General features: G+C 40.3%; 2 protein-coding genes across 3 annotated transcripts; one reads left to right on the top strand and one right to left on the bottom strand.

Annotated features, from left to right (window-relative positions):
* Window positions 1-1,337: 1,337 nt before the first annotated feature.
* On the top strand, window positions 1,338-8,954 carry LOC139151605 (testis-specific serine/threonine-protein kinase 5-like). The gene is made up of 9 exons (XM_070724517.1): window positions 1,338-1,830; window positions 2,657-2,753; window positions 3,999-4,142; window positions 4,605-4,739; window positions 5,198-5,311; window positions 6,766-6,918; window positions 7,394-7,529; window positions 8,021-8,145; window positions 8,494-8,954. The coding sequence occupies exons 1-9, from the start codon at window positions 1,537-1,539 to the stop codon at window positions 8,877-8,879; spliced, it is 1,584 nt and encodes a 527-aa protein (XP_070580618.1). The 5' UTR covers window positions 1,338-1,536; the 3' UTR covers window positions 8,880-8,954.
* Window positions 8,955-17,726: 8,772 nt separating this feature from the next.
* Window positions 17,727-21,597, bottom strand: LOC139151604 (uncharacterized). Of its 2 annotated transcripts, none has more exons than XR_011556464.1 (3): window positions 21,313-21,597; window positions 19,994-20,585; window positions 17,727-18,149 (listed from the first exon to the last, which is right to left on the bottom strand). XR_011556464.1 is itself a non-coding variant. In XM_070724516.1 (3 exons), exons 1-3 carry the CDS (start codon window positions 21,470-21,472, stop codon window positions 17,942-17,944), a joined length of 750 nt encoding a protein of 249 aa, XP_070580617.1. In that variant the 5' UTR covers window positions 21,473-21,588; the 3' UTR covers window positions 17,727-17,941. The 2 variants fall into 2 exon arrangements, 1 of the variants encoding a protein (XP_070580617.1); XM_070724516.1 differs by having other exon boundaries at window positions 20,204-20,585; window positions 21,313-21,588.
* Window positions 21,598-21,629: the final 32 nt, after the last annotated feature.

Below are 21,629 nucleotides of genomic sequence, written 5' to 3'. Positions count from 1 at the left end.
CTGGCCTAGCTGCCACCTGCGAGTTTGAAACTGCGACCTTCAAGATCACGACCTGATCCATGATTTTAGGTATTTGGTGTTTATTGAAAGTATGAAAAGCAGTCACAAGTAATATCAGTGATAGGTGGTGTCATTTAGGAAAGAGATGAGCTTCGATGACACAGCTGTGTTGGCCCACAGGGTGGAGGGACCGTGGTTGGCCTACGTACCGAGTTGTTCGGTTGCTTTCAAAGTCCGGTTTCAAAGGGACAATGCTCAACTGATCACCGATTTTCATGAATAAAATTTGTTTTGATAGGCCTACTTCAACAAGCATGTCGTTTAATATATGTTGTTTCCTAACCTAAAGTGGTGGCTATTTCACAGATCGAAATGACCTAGTTAAGGCCTAAAGAAGTATTCTGTGGTTGTTGTACTTCGATTCGGTGACCATGCACCCCACCCAGCCCTTAAAGCGAACGTGGCTAAAACAACAGGAAATGTCCAGTCACATCGCAAGCACAATTCGCCGCAGGAATTACGCAACTAGAACACAAGCGAACAAACGAAGAAACAAAGAAAACACTAGTCTTCACAACGAAAACTATAGCAACAATATATATAAGAACACAAGCTATAAAAAGCAGCAATGTACGAAAACTGGGAACACATCAGCTCTGCATGGCAGGGCTGTGTGTTACCGGCGTTATAACGCCGGTAACACACAGCCCTGCCATGCAGAGCTAGGAACACATAGACAAGGACGAAACACTATAGCCTGAATGAAATATTTCCACAACAACCGATCATCGCATACAAAAGAAATCCAAACATTAGCGATATACTGATACTGGCCAAATTCCACGGCATTTGGAACAAGGCTTGCTGCGAATCCGTAGCCTCTGCCACTCGGGTAGCTTGAACACGTCAAGGAGTGGCAGGGCTCGTTTTCGCAGCAAGAACAAGGCAAGAAACAAATATATACAAAACGATCCAAACATAACATTCTAGTTTCCTTGCTAGAAAAACAAGAGATCAACACACTAACAGCCAAAACACAAATCAGACACTAAAGCACATACAAGACGAGATGGCTGATGTGTGAAGCCACTTTCCCTTCATTACTATTTAGGCCTACATCGCAGTTGTGAAGTCGCAGTTTGACAAACACGCAGGACGCAGGTCGCTGTTGTGAAGTCGCAGGTTACACCAAGGTCTAAATGCTGAAGTCGCAGGTCGCATGTTTCAAACTCGCAGGACGCAGGTCGCAGTTTTGAAGTCGCAGGTCGCATGTCGCATGTCGTGACCGGATTTCCATATGGTTTCTCTTCATCATTAGACTGCGTGGTAAGCGAGCGCGCATCCCTGGCATTCGTATCCTGGCAACGAGAGTAGCGTTTGTCGGTAGAATGGCCGCCACAACCATTCTCCACGTCACACAATCCGACTCTCTGATGCAGTTCATTCGGCTCATGCTGTTGTAGAACACGGGACCACGCATCGTGTCCGAATGTAGTTTCTTAACCCCATCATCATTTATGGTAGAAAAACTAAACTATGGGGAGTAAGGCGAGCAAATCGCGATCGGACATCTCCATCAAAGTTCAAAAGAAGGGGGACATCTGGTTGCCGACGCACGGCAAATCCACCGTCGAGGCAAATGGCTACTTCGTCGACCGCATCATCGGATACGGGCCGTACACGAAAGTCAAACTGGCGCACTGCAAAACAACCAATAGGCAAGTCGCCATCAAGTACATCAGTAAAAAGAGAGCGCCGAGTGACATTATCGATAAATTCTTCTATAGAGAAATTTCGTGTTTCAAAAGACTGAACGGCCATCCAAATGTGGTGAGTATCCTGCTTTTTTCGATGTTGTGCATCCGCTGTTGCGTTTTCCCCATACCAGGGATATCCATGAAGCAACTCTATACTTTCGAAAGTCATTTGAATCATTATGAACGCAAACAATAACGCAAATTCCCACTCTTATCTTTGCCACCAAGAAAACCTAACATTTCGGTAAATTCGTTTGATATTAAAGTGACATAATGCACAGAAAACTAAACCTCCAGTTATCTTTATGTTGGAGTATTGTATGCGCTCGGCTAGTGTTAAATATGGTTATTTAAATATGCCGTCAGATATGAAACTAATAAGCCTTGTTTCGTGTTCGGTGTACAATGATAAGATTTCCACACTTTTGTCATGCACATACCTGTTTTGTCGACACTTTGCATACGGGATCAACAGCTATGGCTGCTGTCGTCCAGGGCATATGTAGTCGTCAAAACAAAAAATTTGGTTCATCAGATGTACGATGTATATAATGCCGTCTTTGTTTTAAGTCTCCGATCGGCAGGACAGACAGAAATCTTCGTGGATGGAAACGGATATGAAATTACTTATACCGCGAATTTCATGACATTTCATATAAACGTAAGCGTTGAAAACAAAAAATACTTGAATGCTGACGGGTTTTCGCCAATTTTGCGACGGCCCCCTCTTCATCGATAACAATCGAATAATTGACAAGGCACGACAAATCTACGCACGGCTTCGTCACCTACATTCTCTCTCTCTCTCTCTCTCTCTCTCTCTCTCTCTCTCTCTCTCTCTCTCTCTCTCTCTCTCACACACACACACACACACACACACACATACAATCAAATATCAGATTGCGCTGTACGACCTGCTCGAAACAGAAGACAATATCTACATTATCATGGAATACGCAGAGGGTGGAGATCTTCTCACTTACATCAACGATAAAGGTATCGGTGAACTTTATAGCCAAAGCAATGACATAATATAGATAGATCTGGTGGCATACATTTATTCGTTTCTGGTTTTTGAAAATGACACCCAACTTATTCCAAACTTACTCACATTTCACTCTAACGGGAGCTTAGGAGCCACCTTTCTATGCGTAATTTTGTTAAAGTTAGTATACACCGCGGGGCAGATATTCAGACTCAAATTTTTACAATATTCTTTTTTGGGGGTTCAAGTTGAAGCTCGATGAGTTAGTAAAGTTTTCAGTTCTTATTTTTTTTAAATCGAAAATTTCCCTTCCCCGATAGAGTTAACACGGGGTTGGAGAACATTTAAATTTCAAATATCGGTCATTTATAGGTAATCCGTCTCTTCAGTACCAAATTTTGCACAGTCACCCATGATTGTTATTCTTATTCTTATTCTTGTTATTCTTGTTTGTTTCGAAAGGCAATTATTACAAGTTTTCTTGAGGAAAGTTTGGGCGAAACCGGAAAGTGGGGGGGGGAGGGGGGGGGGGGGGGGCAAAGATTATGTCTTTCAATTTCGAAGCGCCAACTACTTTATCTACAAACTTTTGCGAGTCAGTTTATTCAATATAAACATGTTGTCGTTCAAGGAGATGTAAATATGACAATATCCTAAAGCGTCTTTCATAATCCCCCTCTCTCTCGGCACATATTTGTTACCCTACAACAGTTTCCGCTTACATTATGACAAAATTAATAGGAACTACAAACTGACAACCGCACAAAATGTGAGAGGGCCTTCAGACATATCACTAAGAAATGCTGTAGAGTATTCTGAAAAGAATGAGCATATCCCGTTCGATATTTAAATGTTGGGTAATAAGTTCTTGAAAGATGCTGTTTGTGACAGTCTATTTAAAGGGACAAAGTCGGCCAATTTTCATGAATTTTGTTTTATGCGAGATACTAATATTGTTTGACATGTCGAAAGATATTAAATAAATGGGTGACCATGCATATATTCGACCCCGGTTTTATACACGATAAAGGAAACCATCGCAAAAATGAATTAATGGTGATATGACCATTAATTCATTTTCGCGATGGTTTCATTGATCGTGTGTAAAACCGGGGTCGAATATATGCATGGTCACCCATCATTCAGTATCTTTCGACATGTCAAACAATATAAAGAGTATCGTGTATCAAACAAAATTCATGAAAAATGGCCGACTTTGTCCCTTTAATGAGATTATTTGAAAATATTTCGTCTAGGTCATCTCGACGAAGAAGAGGCGCGTTTTCTTTTCAAACAGATTTTGACCGGTGTTTCATTCCTCCATGATAAGGGACTCGTGCATCGAGATATCAAATGCGACAACATCCTCCTGGACAACAATCATGTGGTCAAACTTGCAGGTTTGTTTTTGATGTATGGAATTGTACTTTGTTCAAAGTTATTGTGTCTTAAGCGTCAAGTAATAGTTTCTGCACACAGAGCATTCAATGATATAGCATCAGTCATTCATTGTCTTTGGTTCATTTGAAGTTAGTTTTAATATATTCTTTGTTTCAAGAAGATATAGAAAAACTATAAAAAGGAATAACTTGGATGATACGTTTTGATAAAGGTTTATAAAAAGTGGCTGTTATTTGTGGCACACGATTATGCCAGTAAGGAAAAGCTATATTCCTCGACAAATTAGATACATGAGTCGAACATTACATTGTCAGCCAGTTTTGTTAGCCTGAGAAGCTTGTTACATCTTTCGTCGTTTTCCGTCGTATCCCTGAGACTAGTCTTTATATCTGAGCTAATCAATATCGTAACATAACGTTTTAAGCTCTGACGATTAACTTTGCAACTTTTTATCTCTTTAGACTTTGGGTTTTCGACCAAGTTCGGTCGCAGGAGTAGTCTATTGACAACATTCTGCGGTTCCTACGTGTACACCGCCCCCGAAATCTTGGAGGGAGACAAATACGATGGACGCAAAGCAGATATATGGAGTTTGGGTATGTTGATAACGAGGCTGTCACCTGAGTCAGTACACAGTTATCACCGATAAATAAACGCGTCTTCTGCATTGGTTACTGCCTGGCTGTTATGTTCCGATACCCAGCAGCATTGGCAGCAAGTTATCGCCGTGATGAGGCGTCCAAAACGCCTCTTCTTCCTTGCACAAGAAGAAATGTCCTGAAATGTCCCTCGAATAACATTGCCGTTTGCATCTCATGAATTCAAAATCGTGCTTACACCACAGAGGGTACTTATAACACAGTCGCTTGTGAACCGATACAGGGCGGCCGCTTTGTGCTATGAATTCGAAAAGTAGTTTTCTAATGCAAAGCACACAGCGGCCGCCCCGTAAAAGTATCGGTTCACAAGCGACTGTGGTTTATAACGAACAACATCCGAGACAATTTTGTAATTCTAAAAAGTGAATTTCGTATTTTCTTTTCAAAATACTCAGGTGTTGTTCTATACGCCATGCTTTGCGGGCGTCTCCCCTTCAAAGACACCGATCTATCTGTGCTGACAAGGTCGATGAAGAAACGCATCCACTTCCACAACAAAGTTTCCAAAGGTTTGTTTAGCTTAGCTGTGGGTCCATAGCTGTGGTGTTTTCGGACGGGATTCCTGCCTTTTACGGACTGGTTTTGACTTTTTACGATTTTAACCCCGCCACCACAGCTATGGGAAAATGCGTAGAAAAGCGTCCATGTTACGCCCGACAGCACCCTTGTCGCAACTTTGTTCGGCGATATTTCGAAAAGTTTCCATCCAAATTACAAATTGCCAACACTCATCGACAACTTGGTTATTAGGGACTCGCCACGACCAGAAATCCGCTTAAAATTCACTGAAATATCGCCGTTTTTCTAGCTTCAACCGACATGACTACCCGGAGACCGCCATTTCGCTGGCGTAAAACTGTTGTTCGAGGCTCTCTGCAGAACGTCACTACAGTGACGTGGCGGTGACCTCTCAACTTATAGAAAACAAACTGAGAGATTACAGTCGGCATCCGCGCCGCATAAACAATCACAGATCCCAGGACTGAACTATTTTTTTTCCCAAGTTAAAGTTTGATTTCAGTTATGTGAGACTGGCAATGTCCATAGGACAAACGATGGTCATCGATATCACACGATGAAATACTCAGTTTGTTTTCTATATAAGTTGAGAGGTCACCGCTACGTCACTGTAGTGACGTTCTGCAGAGAGCCTCGAACAACAGTTTTACGCCAGCGAAATGGCGGTCTCCGGGTAGTCATGTCGGTTGAAGCTAGAAAAACGGCGATATTTCAGTGAATTTTAAGCGGATTTCTGGTCGTGGCGAGTCCCTAATAACCAAGTTGTCGATGAGTGTTGGCAATTTGTAATTTGGATGGAAACTTTTCGAAATATCGCCGAACAAAGTTGCGACAAGGGTGCTGTCGGGCGTAACATGGACGCTTTTTCTACGCATTTTCCCCATAGCTGTGGTGGCGGGGTTAAAATCGTAAAAAGTCAAAACCAGTCCGTAAAAGGCAGGAATCCCGTCCGAAAACACCACAGCTATGGACCCACAGCTAGGTTTTGCTGTGAAATTATGATACCCATGTCGCGCATCCTTCAGCGTACTTCTTAGTTCACTGTTCCCTCTCAAGGCCAACTTCAACTGTGTGCGGGGTATAATATTTCAAAAAGAAACGTTAAATACTCGAGAAGCAATGATCGAAAGGTGAATTCGAAACAGTCACAGTAATTTCACATACAGATTGAGCTGTAATGTTAAAATGATCCTCATTCGTAGTAGTGAGTGCGCTTAAAATAGATTGAGATTCACTATAGCAACGTCATGGTTGTAAACTTACATGTAGAAACAACCCTACGTTGATCTTGGATGCGTAATATATAGCTGTATACAAACACTGTTTTCCGAACAATATTCCTCTGAATTTTTCTCTGCCGTTCTCGGCCTTCTACTCCGATGTGTATCATGTTTGTCTGGTTTTCACGCACCGAACAATCTGCATTCCCATTCTTTGATTTAAGACTGTCGTGAAATCGTACGTGCAATGCTGACTGTAAACCCGAAGAATAGGGTTAACCTGAAAGACTTGAAGAGTATGGACTGGATGTTCAAACCAATCGATATAACCACACTGTCGCACGGCACACCGGCCACCTATTCCACCATGTCACTAGGTCAGTAGTTCATTTTTCGGCTATGCATCACGAGGTGAATGCAGAAAACACGCCAAGATCATATACTTCGAATGATAACCCCAACCCAGGTGTCCGGTACCCCACAAACTTCAGACACGCCGGAGTTGTAGAATCTACACACCCTTTCACAATCTTGTCTTCAATAGAAGTGATATCAAAAGTTTAGATCACAGTCACCTGTTCTATTCCGCTCGGCGCTACTCGCCTCATATACCTGTGGTACATATGCCTGAGAAGAAGACAGGTATATGTACACACACGTCTATGGGGGCAGAGCGGAATAGAACACAGGTGACTGTGGTTTAGATCATACCTTTCATTTAAACGAACCACCTTGTGGCCCTAATATCACAAGTACACGCTCCACCATAAATGGTCGAATGAAACGCCTACGAAAATGTATCCCTCGTTTGGGCATCTCATTCAGAATCTACAATTGACCCTGCTTTTACAGCATCCAACGCTAGCACAGGGTCGTATCTGGCAAACCCGTCCGCAGAACACGGTTTCACGTGCAGTCAGCGAGGATATGGCAAATACAGAGGGTCTACCCTGGTGACTGATGTTTTGAAAGCCGTCGCAGTTCGACAGTGAGTAGACAATCATGTAGAATTATATAGTACATTTTCAGGTGTTGCGTGTAAGGCATTACCCGACTCGAAACTGCTAAAACAGGTGTCGAAATCTTCTACCATTCCCTTTCGATATCAAGAATAAAAACCGGGGGTTAATACCGCGCAAATTTTGGTGCTATAGAGATGATCCCTAGATTTACAGATATTTGAAATTCAAGATTGTCGCCATCCACACTGGAGAAAGTGACATTTTCGGTTTTGACGAAAATAAGTTGGTGAAGTTATTCCACGAGCTTCAAAATTAGCTCCCACATATAAGTGGTAGACCAAAATAGCATTGTAAAAGTTTGAGAGCCCGAATATCTGTTCCCAAGGCAACATTAATATTTACATTTATACTGATGCACTAGCACTTGTTATGCACAAACAGTTGTCCTGTACTCATCTGTGAAACTATTTTTGTAACACCACTGGTTACCTGTGTGTTAACATCTCGTTTCTCATAGTGTTACTGAAGAAGAAAGCCAGATGAATCTCGTCGGATACCGCAAACCTTCTTCTAAAACATCAAAGATCGGAGTGTGTGGACCAGCCGGGAGACGTATAAGCGTACAAATCAGCCAAGGACAGTGTAAGTTGCGCCGAAGAAAAACAAAGGCATAAAGCCGACATGACTCCGTACGTCATTGACAGAGTGGCGGCGCTATCGACTTCGAGGCGCCTGTTCACCTGTGCAGCTGTGCTTCCATCTGTATATTAGAAGGTGCTCAGTAAAGTCGCGGAAATTTATTGCTTATAGGCAGAAAGTAAAATAAAATTATTACTCAAAAACACATATGCTAAAATCTTAAGATAAAACCAAATAACAGTTAAAAGGGTACTTTGATTGCAGAAAAATTGTAATATCTCTGGATATAACGTTGAAGATGCCCATATTACACTGAGTTGGTGGTGCGCTAACTTTTGGTTTTCTTTTCAGTGAATGTTGGCGGTGGCCAGCCTCAACAGCGGCGTATGAGTCTCGGCGCAGGGGCACCGACTCCATCTGAGCGTCGTGCTAGCCTCCGCAGGGGCAGCCTTGCCCTTGGCAGTTCCCAAATCCACATGCCGACGACGGCACTCATGGCTTCTGTGACCCGAATGCGAGAAGATCAGGTGGACAAGGATCTCCACGCCCTTCATTACAGCACTGGGGCAAAAGTGGCCGCCGCTGCCGGCAACGGTCGTAAAAAGTCCGCCGAGTGTACCAGAAGGAATTCGGTGTTCACTGAAACCATGAAGCTCAAGGGAACCGACATGGACCCGGAGGAGCTGGAGAGAATCGCTAAGTTGAAATCTAAGATGTCTCATTGCACAGAGGATTGATTCAATTCGTGCAGTCGTTGAACTTTCATGGTGTTGTCTGGTTTTCTCAGCAGCCCATATCTGTAAAAGACACTCGGCAACAAATAAAGATGTTTTAAATTCATTAAAATGTTTGGTGCTTGTTTTCCTTTATTGCCTCGGATTGCGTTGAAAGTTTTAAACATATGTTACAGACTGAGGGAGAGGTACTTCGGTATATCAGTTTTTCGTAGATAAACACTCCTATTGCGGTAAGTGAAAGAGTACACTACAAAAGTTTGATGTTACGGTTAAAGTGTTTTGCAAATTAACCAGAAGACTTTTTACCACGTAGCAGACAGGAATATTAGAAATGTTCACATTTAAAGTAGGCCTATATGTCTCAAACATTCACATCACTTACATTGCATTTCCAATTTGTTTACTCACATGAATCTGTACGATAAAAATATGACTGTATGTGAGATATTTACTTCCTTATAGACTTCTCTCCAAACAAAAAGGTCCTTACTTTATGCAAACTGTTATTTCACGAAACGCGTACGATAAATCAGCACAATCGTTCCTACAAAGATCTCAGCACAATCATTTCTACAAAGATCTCAGCACAATCATTTCTACAAGGATCTCAGCACAATCGTTCCTACAAGGATCTCAGCACAATCATTTCTACAAAGATCTCAGCACAATCGTTCCTACAAAGATCTCAGCACAATCGTTCCTACAAAGATCTCAGCACAATCATTTCTACAAAGATCTCAGCACAATCATTTCTACAAAGATCTCAGCACAATCATTTCTACAAAGATCTCAGCACAATCATTTCTACAAAGATCTCAGCACAATCATTTCTACAAAGATCTCAGCACAATCGTTCCTACAAAGATCTCAGCACAATCGTTCCTACAAAGATCTCAGCACAATCATTTCTACAAAGATCTCAATGCCCTGTACTACTTACACTCAGGCTACAGTAACCGCCGTGATCCACCGGCGATGCTCATTTCTCAGATCGCGTTATTTGGTATTCCTTCTCCAAAATTTCTTTGTGATATTAGGACCTAATTGGCAAGCATATTTTATCGTCTGTGTATGTTTTTTTAATACAATTTTATTGATCTCGTCGTATTCGTCATGTATCTTCAGACATGTACAGCGCACGCACTGGACGTAATTTTCAACTGAAAATGAAGGGCAAGTAGATTATTAACCAATTTTTGACTATTTTTTTCACCATACTTGTTGTGTATTTGTTGACACTAAAAACAAAAATAGTGAAGTAATCACCAAAATTTCCAGCGACAGGCCCTACAGTCATCATTATGAAAATTCGTCGAACTAGACGGAGTTAACTTATCTTTTCTCTTCTCACTTACTCTGTTATTAGATGGAGACTTACATGTAACCAAAACCCAAATAAGAATTAGCGGAAACGACGCTGTGCGTGGAGGAGAAAATCTTCATGTATTTATTCTTTGAAGTATCTATCCATGAAGACTGTTGAATGTCTGGCTATATGACACTCAAACTTAGGACATTACCGTTTCTAAAACGATTATCGCAACACTTGCATTCTGTAAGCTAGAGTTAATCTCAGCTCATATAATGTTGTTTCCATTCACATTTATGCTGAAATGGTGGATGTGAACGAAATTACAGTGGAAATGTTTGGTGACGGCAGAGCTGCTATAGTTGTTGGAAAATTTACGAGAGGCCGCCGGAACACGGTCCTTTTTTCACCTCCATATAGTCGGAACTGCTCTTGTGCGACTTTCTTGTTCACAGAAATGTTTTTTATGCATGATATTGCATATCGTCGACATAGTTGCAATATTTCCCATTATGGCAAATATGTTTACTTTCCTCGATCGCCAGAGTACATTGGCGGATAAAGTGTTCACATTGGTCGAATGGGTTCCATACAACCTTGGAGCACAGTGCCACTCTTTACAGCACTTACATGTCAGCATATCCGTCATATATTACGGTAAAATTTTAAAGCCCCATTACCGGTATCTGTATCTTTTGCATGTTTATCGAATCGGATAAGCTGGTTCTAGATCAAACGCACTTATGTAACCACAGAACGCTTTTCAAATACTGGCGACGACCAAAAAAAAAAAAAAAAAAAAAAAAAAAAGATTTTAACAGATAATTTCCGACTTCGGCTCAAATATGGTTTCCGCAAATATATGCCTACTAACCACTTTAATTAAATCATCACCAAGGATTTAAATAGTGACATTCTCAAGGAAAATATGACTTAATAATAACGGGAATCCAAGACATCTGTCCCAAGATTGGATGTTACTTTTTTGAGATATAATAAAATGCAAAAAAGGTGCAGCTAGTGGGGCTTTAACACCTTACTACAATCCGAACGTGTTCATTTTACTATTAGCGGTTGGGTGTGAAGCATAATGGAAACAAAGTCCAAGAAAACTGCTATTTATACAAAGATTAAATCTCAAGATATATTCAATTTACGATCCTAAGACATGTCCACTTGACAGTGAGTAGGTCCTATCGGTATGTTTATTGACAACTGTATGAAGGTCGCGCATTGGAGGTCCGAAATTCCACAGAATATACAGTCAATCAGTCGACAACACTAGGTTAACTCGGAAACTATGGAAAAAATTCCGATGAATTCATCACGCCAGTATGCATTAAGTGAATTCAAAATTGCCCCCCCCCAAAAAAAAAAAAAAAAAAAAAAAAAAAAAAAAACAAAAAAAAACAAAACAAAAAAAAAAAAAAAAAACGAATGGAGAAACGAAGCTACAGAGCAAACGTTTATTTCGAACGTCAACCCTAAGGTGTGAACGTCAAAGTCAATTTTTGTCATCTTGTAAAATGTACCCTAGTCAATTTTTTTTCAGATTTTTGCCAAAATTTTGATAAAAAACTGTAGCCAATGAAATGTGACGTCCGTTTTGTCTAAAATTACAAACAAAGTTACAGAAAACTTCATAAAAATTTGTAAAATGTTACACTCAAATTTTGGTGGGAAAAATTACAGCACTCAAAGTGAATATTCATGCCGTATTGAAAAGATAGTGTCAGGGTATCGGGGGAATTGGTTCATCATAGGTCTAAGCGTCATCAGCGAATCTAAACAGTCTAAGTTTCACAGAGGCTAGTCATTTTCATCAGTAACGGCACTTCGAGACCAAGGCTATATAGCTAACCGATGAATCTGAAACAATAGCACTGGTGGGTATTGTAGCGGTGTCTCTATTTTGAAGTATGGCCTCCATATTATCCCTGTCAACTTGACAGGACGAGTGTATGATACGAAGAGGAACCCAAGGGAGACCCTGCTCCTGAACTGGCAGGGTGCGTGACCCGCATTGCGCAAATACGCTGTCCCCCAAGCCTGGCATTTACGTTTGTTTCCAATAGAATATTCAAGGAATTCTGGATAGGAAACTGTGTTATAAACGAGGGAGTCGTATATTTATAGATTCTCAATTTTGTCGCTGTAAAACTTTGTGTCGAATCGAAATAGTGCGTTACTGGTAACTAAATTAAACGCTGCATTCCGAAAGACCCTTGGTTTAGTAGGTATAAACACGTATACCCGCGATTTTTAACACAGGTCCAGTTGTTGTTCTGCATCAGTAAAGAACAGACAAGTATTTCAAATCGCTTTATTCATCATCCCTTGGACTACTAGGTAACAGCCCGGATAATGGCAGAGCACGTACATGTCCATCGCACATTCATCGTTTAACTTCGAGTACATAATATTTTCTGTAACTTCATGGGCTTGCATAGGACGGTATCTTTCCGGGCATGGCATAATATAAGGTTTGTAAACTATAGAATCTCTCAGGCAATGGTGAGGGACACCGTTATCATAAGGAGATTCTAATTTTGCGTAGCATCGTGAGTAGGAAAGTTCAGGCTCTTTGAGAAAGATATATGTTAGCATTATTTTGTCTCATTTTTTACGTATCATTGTAAACAACTTTAAGAAAACGTTAAATTATCGGAGATTTTTGTAGAAGCTTTTTTGAAGAAGTTTGACTCATTTCTTACGTATCATTGTAAACAACTTTAAGAAAACGTTAAATTATCGGAGATTTTTGTAGAAGCTTTAAGTGTTGCTACACTGGAATATTTACTTTATTAACTATGCTTCATGAAGCAAATGGGAATGACAAAACAGTAAAAAAGTTAATGAGGTTAGGAAACTAGTTGCAAAAAGGGAAATTACGACAAGAACGAACATTTTCTCACAACACTTTCACTATATAGGCCCTAATATTGTATATATTAATGCGTATAGCTAAAAATCTAGACAACGGTGAAAAACAACGATATACCCAACTGTGCATCATATATGTCTGTACAGCTTTTAGAGTTCGCGGCATTTCGTCTCGGACAGCTCATGGCGGAATAAATCTGACTTCCGAATCTGTGTTTTCGACGAAAGGCTCTTATGGCCTGCATACTTTTTTCCACTTTTCTTACAGTGTGGTTTCTGAGTTGAGTAACTCTTGTACAATTTCGTCACGTTTGTAACAAAATTACGTAGGGTGTGTAGTTAGGACAGTCGGAAACGTCATAGACACGAGAGGAGAGAGTTCTTGTGCGAAGATCTCACACAGGTCGGTGTCGGTCTAGGGGAACTCGCTTGATTCAGAGAACGCCAGATCTAATACAGTACAAAGTCAGCGAAGTTAAAATTGCGACTGTGCCAAGATGATGGTTCTCATCGAAACTCCCAACTTGATCTCTTTCTACAAGACACCCTTTCATTGTATTTTGATTTGAAAAACTTTCAAATCACGAGAGATCTAATAACCAACAATTGATAAAAATATAATACTACTATATTTTCATTGGAAAATACATCACATGATATATTTTCGTTGGGCACAAATCTTACGAATTACATCTATTACACAACTCCTTGATTAAAAGCTGCCATCTCACGATCAGTATCTCTAGTAATAATGGTGTTTATGGCCAATGTTTGTTTATGGCCAATGTTCATATCAGTAGCCCGTACAACCGACATCTGAACAATTGTTTACTTGTTTGATTTTTCAAGGCCCATAGTTCTGGTAAATCGTCCATATTTAAAGTCCAGCCTGATCGTTGACCTTTGTGCGGAGATAAAAATGAAAGAAAAAGCATTTTATGTTAAATAAAATTCTACATTGTAAACACTTCGATTAATTGAACAGTGATAACGGGTGTATACATGCATACATGCACGTTTACTTTCTCAAAGTTTTAATGTGATAAATGAATTTCATGTTTGGAAGAATATTAATATAGAAATTGTAACTTGTCCGTTCAGTTACTTTGAGAGAGAGAGAGAGAGAGAGAGAGAGAGAGAGAGAGAGAGAGAGAGAAGAGAGAGAGAGAGAGAGAGAGAGAGAGAGAGAGAGAGAGAGAGAGAGAGAGAGAGTGTGTGTGTGTGTGTGTGTGTGTGTGTGTGTGTGTTGGGATATAAGTGATGACTATGAACATTTTTTATATCATTTGTATGCATGAAAAGCAGTTTTATGTTGAGCGTAACTTGATAGGAACATACCGCTACACATACATATGTAGCAACAAAATCGATCCTACAAATGGGGTTACTCTACTTGAAAGGGGTTGACAACCTATGATCTCATTAATAATTGCTGTTTAATACTGTCAAAAGTTTATAGCAGACATAATGTTTGCAAGACGATGCACATGTTGCGTTATTGATGCGAAATAAAATGATTTAGACCGCTGGCAATTATAACGAATAGTTCTTGCATTGCCACCGCGCATTTAAAGAGATAGATCTAAAATTATGAGGTATACGCCTGTTTCCTTCGACCACCTAATGAGAGAGAGAGAGAGAGAGAGAGAGAGAGAGAGAGAGAGAGAGAGAGACTAACTGTATTGTTGTAATAGAGATGAACATGACAACAGAAAGCAAGTATTACCCAGCAAATTTATGGAGTTAATGCCCACGTCCCTGTTTCATCAAATGAGATTATGCCTCCGATCCTTTACGATGCCATTTTTCAAGGCAGACTTTCCTCTTCCAGTCATCTTGATGAGACTGCTCGAGGCAACTGCGACTCCCAGTCCGACTCTATGGACAGCTGCGGTAGGATAACTTGGCGACTAAAGTTTTGACAATTAAAACTGGGACGGTTTGGCTTTGTTATACACTGTCAGCACTGCTCGGGGCGTTTGCCTTACAATTTTGTCAACGTCAGCTGTCACAGTTATCGAGAACACCACTTTAGCAGATGTCAGATATATACAGACACGACTACTATGTGAGAATGTGATTTTTACTGTATTATCCTTTTGTGAAGATCAACCATTTATTTTTTTCCGATGAATAAAATGGAGAATAGTGGTCACTCTTAATTCAAGCATCTTCAAGTTGGCAAATCCGAGATATTCACTTCTTTGCCCAAAAATGGGCGTGGCATTAATGCCGTGTTTTTGTTCTTTATTGTGATTAAGGAAATAGTTTTTAGTTCCTTCCGAAAAGTACAAGCCAACCTAAAAACTGTAATTTCAAGGTGTATATTACTTAAAGATTGAGAATCATCAACGTGCACATGTCCTGATGAACGGAGAGACCACGACTTTTTGCACAGTAGCCGTTTCCCACCCACTGCGTGATCGGGCCACGTACACCATACGACTGTCACTCCAAAGGCAAGACTGCATACTGCGCATACTGACGCCTTCTCAAATTGATTCGCGTCTCCTCAGGGGGACGTCTCTCGGATGAATGCTCAAATCTGTTTGTTGGCAATAGGTCCGTTTCAAATGTATCAGAGCAAGTAATGACATCGTCAGTGATCGTGTATGATGCGACTAGATAGCAGAGAATACCACGGTAAATTTACCGTGAAATCTCGCATTGTTATTTTTTCTGCCCTTGCCTTGTTGTGAAATAATAGATTCTTCACTTCAATAAACACTGTAAGTACTGTCCCTTTGGAGGGGTATTGCTATCGCTACTCGTATTTATTTATTTGATGTTTTTGTTTCCAAGATAAACAAATCATTAAAGTTACACGTAATGACTGCCAGAGTGCGCCGGACAGGCGGTCGTTGCCGTAAAATTGGACAGCCATCATCCGTGGGTGGCTGTGTGACGCGCGTCTTGCGTCTCGTGGTGATAAATCTGTTCAGTACAGCTGGTATACGGGCAATTGAATCTACCAGATCCCTTCCCAGGGGAGAGCAGAATTACTCAGATTGATGGCTCCGTTATTATGACGGGTGTTCAACATGTCATGTAGACATGTTAGCCTTATGGGGGAACATGGTATACCTAATGGATCTTTAACGATCCTTTGTAATGGGGAAACTTTGGGTGCCTGGCAACGACTGTCTGGTTATCTATCTGCACGTCCGTTCGGTTTGCAGAACCCTAGTACACGATACGGGCCTAAACACCAGGCTAGGCGTAGAAGTCCTTGCAACAAACAGTACGGGGTGTTTTAGACGAGAAATCTGTTTCAATAAAACGTTACCAATTCGCATGCTTAACATCACTAGGACATTCCACTTGTACATGGTTTCACCACGGCATTTCTCACTGTTCCCTTATCGACTTTCAGCTGCAGACTTCAAAGGGAAAACCTTATCAGTGTATCTCCTTCAATAATCACCCTAATTACTCTGTCGAAATATCACATTCGGACTGAAGATATAAAAAGGGAAAGTCTGATTAGAGGAGAGTGCGTTCTGGGTAGAGGCTGCAGAAGAAGAAATTGGTCAGATTCAAACGCAGTCTCGTACTTCCGATTGAACTCCCAGAACGTTCGTGATAGCATAGCCGCTGTGCTGGAATTTACGAAATAAGGAAGAGATTTACGGCTTCCAACAGTGTTATGCGAAACGAAATTTCACCGATAAAACAGGCACACAGGCTCCAAGGACTTACAAGGATCGTGCCCAGCCCGAAGAGATGCAGAGGTTTTAATTTCTGCGGAATCCGTGTCCCCTGAGGCACCGAATTACAAGCATTGAAAGCTAGATTAGAGTGTTTGACAGGCGTTTACAACTGGCAGGTATTGGATTACAAACTAAACACTTGCACTGCTATTGTGGCTTTTCAGAGCTTAGGACCCCATATCCAAAGCATAACATCAATATTGATTTTAGTTCAAAAATATGCCCATTAGAGGCTAGGCTTCAGAACATCATGCCAGCCATGGTAGAATTTATCTGAACTGAATATGAATAGTCTCTTGGAAAGACATCATAAAATAAGTTAAACGACAAAAAAACTTTTTCTCTTTACTGGTTCAAGAGGCCAACAACAGGAGCAATATGTATTCCCTTCTCAGTGGTAGGCAGACAGAAAATTTTCTCAGTTTGATTTAGTTATTCCTACACCCTGACCTTGATTCAACCAGCTGGTCACTGATTTCAGAGATACTTTTTCTGAGTATTCAGAATATTTGTTTATGTGAAGGCAGTGATAATACCAGCAGTTCATCGCATGGGGAGCAGTTTAGTGGGACTTTGAATTAGGTGTTGGACGCACTTGGCCTTTCTAGTTGGATATGGAATGTGGCTGCAGTTAAAATAGATTTGTCAGGAAATGATTTTGTACAGAAAGGATGACAGTGTCCTGAAAAAAATGAATTCATTTATTCCTTTGAAGATTGCTTTCAAAGAATAACAAATCAAAAGCTGCTAGTTTCCATCTGTGAAAGTGACCAGCGAGTCAACGGAAGACTTCACCTATTTCTGATGATAAAACATGGCAAAGTCAGGTTGACAACCTACTAAAGAGAATCAGCAGCAACACTTTGCTGAAAAAAAATTTGAAAAGTGGTGTCAAGATTCTGTCCAGCTTCAATCGGTAAAAAATATTTTTACAAACGCAATGAATTATTGCCCGATTGAGTAGTCTCTTTAATCATATTAAAAATCTGACGAGAAGGAAATAAATTAATATTCTTCAACACACAGAAAATATACTTTCGTAACGTACAGATAAGGAAAAAACATACTCCATCATAAATCAATGAGCTAACAACTCTTTGGAAGAAGTGACGCTTGAGACATATCCATAAAATTGGTCGTAAATTATTTTCTCAAGTCCTCTATGGTGAATGCGCCATGACGTCTTCGTACGAGGGTGGCGGCTCTATGTTGGTGTCTTCTGCCTCGGCTACTGGAGACAATAATGTCACAGACAAAGTTTGACTTTCTGACGGCCCCGGCTCTAAACTTATGAGCGCCGACCTCTCGTTCACAAGAGAGTCCACTTCAACGAATGTTGACAGCTGTGAATTTTGTCTGGTGTGACGTCTGCACAGGGGGAGGAAGAAGATGCGATTACCTATCTGCAATCATTACACTGTCCTTTCCATCCCCCATGATTCAATTATTGAATGCCCCAAACAGATTAATGGTTCATTCCAAATGGAATATGGGGAGGAAATGGATTTAATAACAAATGATTCATTATATCCCTTCTTTTAGGAAACTCTGGATTTAATTTATGGTTGACAAGAAAAGTTGACTGAGCACAATAACTCTTGAGTAATCTAAATTGTAATTTCTTACTGGTCGAAGTGATAGGGTTTTTGTGGAACATTTGAAATAATAGTCATACAGACAGATTTGCTGAAAAGAAAATTTCTGTTAATACTTCAACCCTTTCACCCCCACCTCCCAGTACAATGGTCCAACTTTGCCATAGATAGCCAGTGGGTGGTACCAAAATTTGATGGTGAAAGGGTTAAGTTTAGCATATCTCATGGTTTAATATCTCACGGGCAGTGATCAGATTTGGCAGAAAAAGAATGTACTCAGACGACCATGTTCTGAGTTACGTACCATGATTTAGTTTCGTCATGGATGAAACTGATCACTGTTACACAATGGTGTAGATGGGTTGATTTCCTGACCTTGAGACAAACAGTAGTATCAGTAAATACCCTCCTGTCCACTTGAACTTCCTACACACAACAGTCTATATAAATCATGCAATTTTTTTTATATAATCCAGAAACCACCACACACGTATTGTGCATTTTCATAGAGACAGTACAGTTCAGTTGTGAGTCCACTCTACAGTTCCTCTATTTTTAGAACCATCTTGTGTGTTGAGGAATGACATTTCTGACCAGGCTGAAATATTTCAATGGCAAACGAGACAGCCCAAAAATCTTTGTAATGGAGCTTATTTCAGGTTAGACAATGGTACATTAGCTATGTTGACAAATTTGATCACATACATATTCTTGAAGTTAGTTTACCATACATTTGATTTGATGAGATTTTCCTTGAACACTAGATCTGATTCTTAAGTTTGTATCTGTTTTTTTTCTTTGAGGGGAGGCAAAAAATCCCCAGCTATCCTATCATAGAATATATTCGAGAAGGATGATATCTATAAAAAGAGCTCTCCTACATAGCACAGAATTGGTGAAACTGAGGTGCATATTACGGTGTTTGATAGAATTACCAACACCGTTTTAATTTGTTAATTACTGGTAGCATAAAATGTCAGGCTAGTGTACAAACTGATTATCCATAACAAACTGATCAATTGGAACATTTCAAACAATGGCGGACCATCTCATGTTAATTCAAAACTGGTTATTATTATATGCTGCGAATATTTTGAGCTCTTTGCAGTCTCTACTTCTTCCTATCAAGAGCAAATACAAAAAATAATATATCATGACTTCTTTCAGCGGTATACCGCATCAACTTTCAGTCTCAACTGATATCAAGCTGGTTTAGTGAAAAAATCCAACAAAGAGAATTCACCTTATTTATCCTATCATCAGAGATATCAGGGTAGACCTTTTGGTTAATAATCTTTTGGGTTCATTTCTCGTGACCGCCATCAATTGACCAAGTATAACACAGCCTTTTCATATATGCATGGGATGGAAACAAAAACTTTGAAGTTCTAGTATAACGGTACTCAAACTGATTATCAAGGATAACACGCACATTTGATGGATAGTTGAAAGAGATTTACTTTTTAAAATACGAGGAAAATGTGAAAGATAGAGAGCTATGATACTATAGGGTCATTCACCACGTAATGTGTTGACCCGTCCTTGTGAGTATCTGAGATGTTAGTCACACTCTTTAGAAAAAAAACTGTAAAATGATGCAAGTTAAGTTTGACTCACCATGCAGTACTTTCTTTCAGACTTGAGCGACTTTATCATACGTGCTGTCTTAAATGACTGGTGGTTGTGGATCAAGGGGGAGGGAAAAAAACCAAACTTCCTTCGTCATGGTTCTGCCTGTCAATAGATTAGTTGGGTAGGAAGGCTGGTGCACACGCAAGCCATGCACTGCCCAATTTTGTAAAGCCGTACACATAAGTCATCACATACCCTCTGCGCGTTTTTGGCACATTATCATAATCGGACGACATCTCTTCATCACTTACACCTGTACTTCTTCTCTGCTGTCGTGGCGGGGCCACAAACGTGAGACCCGCGAGGGGGTTTATGTTTGGTTGACGTTGAGGGGCTGGGGGGACTACCTCTACCCGGGGAATGGTCTGACTTCGGGTGTGTCTGTCTTGGGGGTGACTGTGAGGTGTGGGAGGGGGACGATAGTGGGGGCAGGAGGGAGAATGTACTTGGTGGTGATTGGATGAAGAATGGCGAGCTGAAGCTGAGCGATATGTCCTTCTGTTGTGCTTTGGTTGTCCTCTTCTGTGAGCCGACACGCAACAGGCACTTGCGGCTGTTAACATTATTGAACTGGCACCTGTTGGAAAATACACCGCAAAATGTTTCTTTACATATATTTACATAATAAAGCAAGGAGGAGGGACATTTCAAGAAAACACAACTTCAAGTCACTTTATGATGTAATTTTTTTTAAGTAATAACTATCGAACAAATTGTCTTTTGTGATTTTTGCACAGACCTCCTGTCTGAACTGTGGTAAATTTTTTTCTTAACTTTTTCCCTAGTAAATTTGTCATATCTTTGACACCAAAACAGGTTAGCGAAGTACAATAATGCCACTGGAAGAAGGCAAAATAATTCAATATGACAATTGACATTGTTCGAAATATATATTTAATTAAGGATATATACCCACAATGCACCAAAAATTATGACTATATATCTACATCTTTCAGCTTATTCAAATTAATTTAGCCACTTGTGATGCTGTTTCCATGGTTACTTAAGTTCATATATCTGTTAAGACGACATTTTAATATTCCCTGAATCTTTTTAATATTAAAAAGTCTCGAATTATTTGTCCCTTATGGCTTTATGAATTATTTCTCAACGACATAGCAGTGAAAACACTTAATCTTCTTGATAGTACAAAAAACATACATACGATATCAAAATATCTTATTTTCATTAGTTTATATAGCTAGATGTTTGTAGTACTATAACGGAAGACGATTAAATAACTGTGTCGCAGTGCGCGGATTCGAAATAAAAGGCCAGGCGAAATCTGTCTAATGCGCACTCACCTATGAAACACGGGCCAGTTATCCTGAACGCCAGTATGTGATGTTCTACGTATCCGAGAGCTGTCAAAACCATGCCCAGCACCAAGAGGAATATTCCGCTAAACATCCAGCAAGTTCCACACAACGCGAGACGATCCTCCGGAGGCTCCTCAAGTGGCATTGTTGAATTATTCCTATGTGACTGCTATCTTTCCGAAGCAAGTAAATGATGCATTTTCGGAGAATATTGGAGAGAGACCGTCCTCCCCTGTAGCTCACGCAGCGGCCATATTTACGTCGAAATACACTCTTTAGGTTACTTGAAATAAGTCACCCAC

This window comes from Ptychodera flava, chromosome 15, assembly GCF_041260155.1.
Source record: "Ptychodera flava strain L36383 chromosome 15, AS_Pfla_20210202, whole genome shotgun sequence".
Lineage (NCBI taxonomy): Eukaryota > Metazoa > Hemichordata > Enteropneusta > Ptychoderidae > Ptychodera > Ptychodera flava.
This window is presented reverse-complemented; position numbering and strand designations above follow the sequence as displayed.